Genomic DNA, 1,923 nt, shown 5'->3' on the forward strand with positions numbered 1-1,923 from the left:
AGTGGCGCTGTAGCTCAAGTGGTAGAGCGCTCGCCTTGAGCTGAAGAGCTGAGGGACAGCACCCAGGCCCAGAGTTCAAGCCCCACGACCGACAAAAAACAAACAAACAAATATGGTTATTGTAAGGTCCGCCCTGGGAAGGCAGAGCAGACTCCTCCCTCCTCTTGGCTAAGTCTCCGCTCAGTACCTGCCCATCACCTAGGTAACTGGCACACCCAGAGGCTGTCATCTCCCCCTCCCCAAGGTCATATTCTCCTTCCGGTGTGGAAAACGCCCCTGGCCTTGGTAAGTCCTGGTTTGACCCTTTTCCAGCCTCCTGGGCTTTGAACTTGACCAGAGGCCAGCCAGCAGTTCAGAAAATAAACTTTTCTCCCTGGCCTGACTACTGCATGGGGTTCTCATTCCTTGGCAATCTAGTCATTTACCTGACAGTTATCAACAAAGTCACAGGGTAAAGTCCCTTTGAAGGAGGGGGAGTGACCAGAGATGTGTGTGCCTCTTTGTGTGTTTGAACCTTTGCAGGAATGGAGACTGAGCCCAGAATTCCATACATGCTAGGCAAATACTGTACCACTCATTACTTTCTCACTCAGGAGAAAGGATGTCATTTATTCACCTCACATCCCCAGTACCCAATGTCCCCTTGAGTCTCGGAGGTTTAGGGGGCTGGAAGGTGACCCTGAGCTCCTGGGACAGTGCAGGAGTCTCCTCTACCTGCAGGCTGCTGCAGGGCCCTTGGCTCACAGTGCTGACCCTGTTTCTTGTCATCTTGGAGTAGAGCTCACCACCCCGACCTTTTCTGAGCCGACTCCTTGGCAGGTCTCAGGTGTGTCAGATCTGGCCGCACACCTGTGCAGGTGGGGGCAAGGTCTGGAATTGGAGGTGCAGAGGGCTGTGTTTCAGGGCTGCCTCTGTCCCAGAGCCTCCACATCTCAGCTGGAGTGCGCCTAGCTGCGGCCATCTGATAAGAGACAAAGGGTGACAGAGCTGTGTCCATGGTTGCTCAAGGTCCTGCCTCCAGCTCACCATGGGACAAGGGCAAAAGCTTGGTATTGGAGGCTGGGTCCCAGGGTCCCGGCCGCTCTTCCTTGAGTGTCCACATGGCTGCTGCGCCCTGCCCACACTTCTCACTCTGCATTCTTTCCTCTGTCTTGGAGTCTCCTTGACCCCTTAATCTTCCTGAGCTCTGCTGTGCCCATTCCCATCCAGCCCCTTGACTGGGAAGAACAGGTGGGAAGCTTGCCCCCCCCCCCAGCCCAATTCCAGGCACTAGAGCCTAACTGCTCCCTCTCCAGACCACTCACCTGGGCTCCTGTCTTTGGGGAGCTGCCCTGTCTCCAGGAAAAGCCAGAGGTTGCTGCATTTCTGGGTCTCCACTCTTGTCACCCCATAACTTGCCACAGAACCAACAACTGGGGAACAGGAAGCAGAAAGGTGGTGGCTGGGGCTTCAACCTCTCAGAAGGGAAACTGGGCCGTGCGTCAGCAGCTCATGCCTGTCATCCTAGCTGCTCAGGAGGCTGAGATCTGAGGATCACGGTTCAATGCCAGCCTGGGCAATAGTCTGTGACACTTATCTCCAATAAACTACCAGAAAACCGGAAGTGGCGCTGTGGCTCAAGTGGTAGAGCGCAGCCTTGAGCTGAGAGCTGAGGGACAGCGCCCAGGCCCAGAGTTCAAGACCCACAACCGACTAAAAATAAAAAGGGGAACAGGGTGCAGGCTATTTGAGGAGTGGTGGGCGGGATTCTATGGGGTTCTTACCCAAATGGGGGTCCCGTGCCAGGGGCAAACTGTGGCATCCCACCCCCGCTAAGGAGCCGGTCACCCGACAACCCGGGTGTGTGTCGGGGCGCAGGCCTCCCCGGGAACGCACCTGCGGCCGCCAGCAGGCTCCACTGCCAGGGGTAGGGGCGCCTGCGCC

The 1,923-nt window shown here is 56.7% G+C and overlaps 1 protein-coding gene across 1 annotated transcript in view; it reads right to left on the reverse strand.

Annotated features, from left to right (window-relative positions):
• Positions 1 to 588: 588 nt before the first annotated feature.
• Tmem141 (transmembrane protein 141) overlaps positions 589 to 1,923 on the reverse strand; it is a 2,439-nt gene continuing 1,104 nt past the window's right edge. The window contains exons 3-5 of the mRNA XM_013029353.1: positions 1,876 to 1,916; positions 1,305 to 1,412; positions 589 to 961 (exon numbers count right to left, since the gene is read on the reverse strand). Coding sequence (XP_012884807.1) covers positions 948 to 961; positions 1,305 to 1,412; positions 1,876 to 1,916 — 163 coding nt within the window. The 3' untranslated portion in view covers positions 589 to 947. The remainder of the gene's footprint in view (positions 962 to 1,304; positions 1,413 to 1,875; positions 1,917 to 1,923) is intronic.

The sequence above is a fragment of the Dipodomys ordii genome, unplaced genomic scaffold, assembly GCF_000151885.1.
Source record: "Dipodomys ordii isolate 6190 unplaced genomic scaffold, Dord_2.0 Scaffold118, whole genome shotgun sequence".
Classification (NCBI taxonomy): domain Eukaryota; kingdom Metazoa; phylum Chordata; class Mammalia; order Rodentia; family Heteromyidae; genus Dipodomys; species Dipodomys ordii.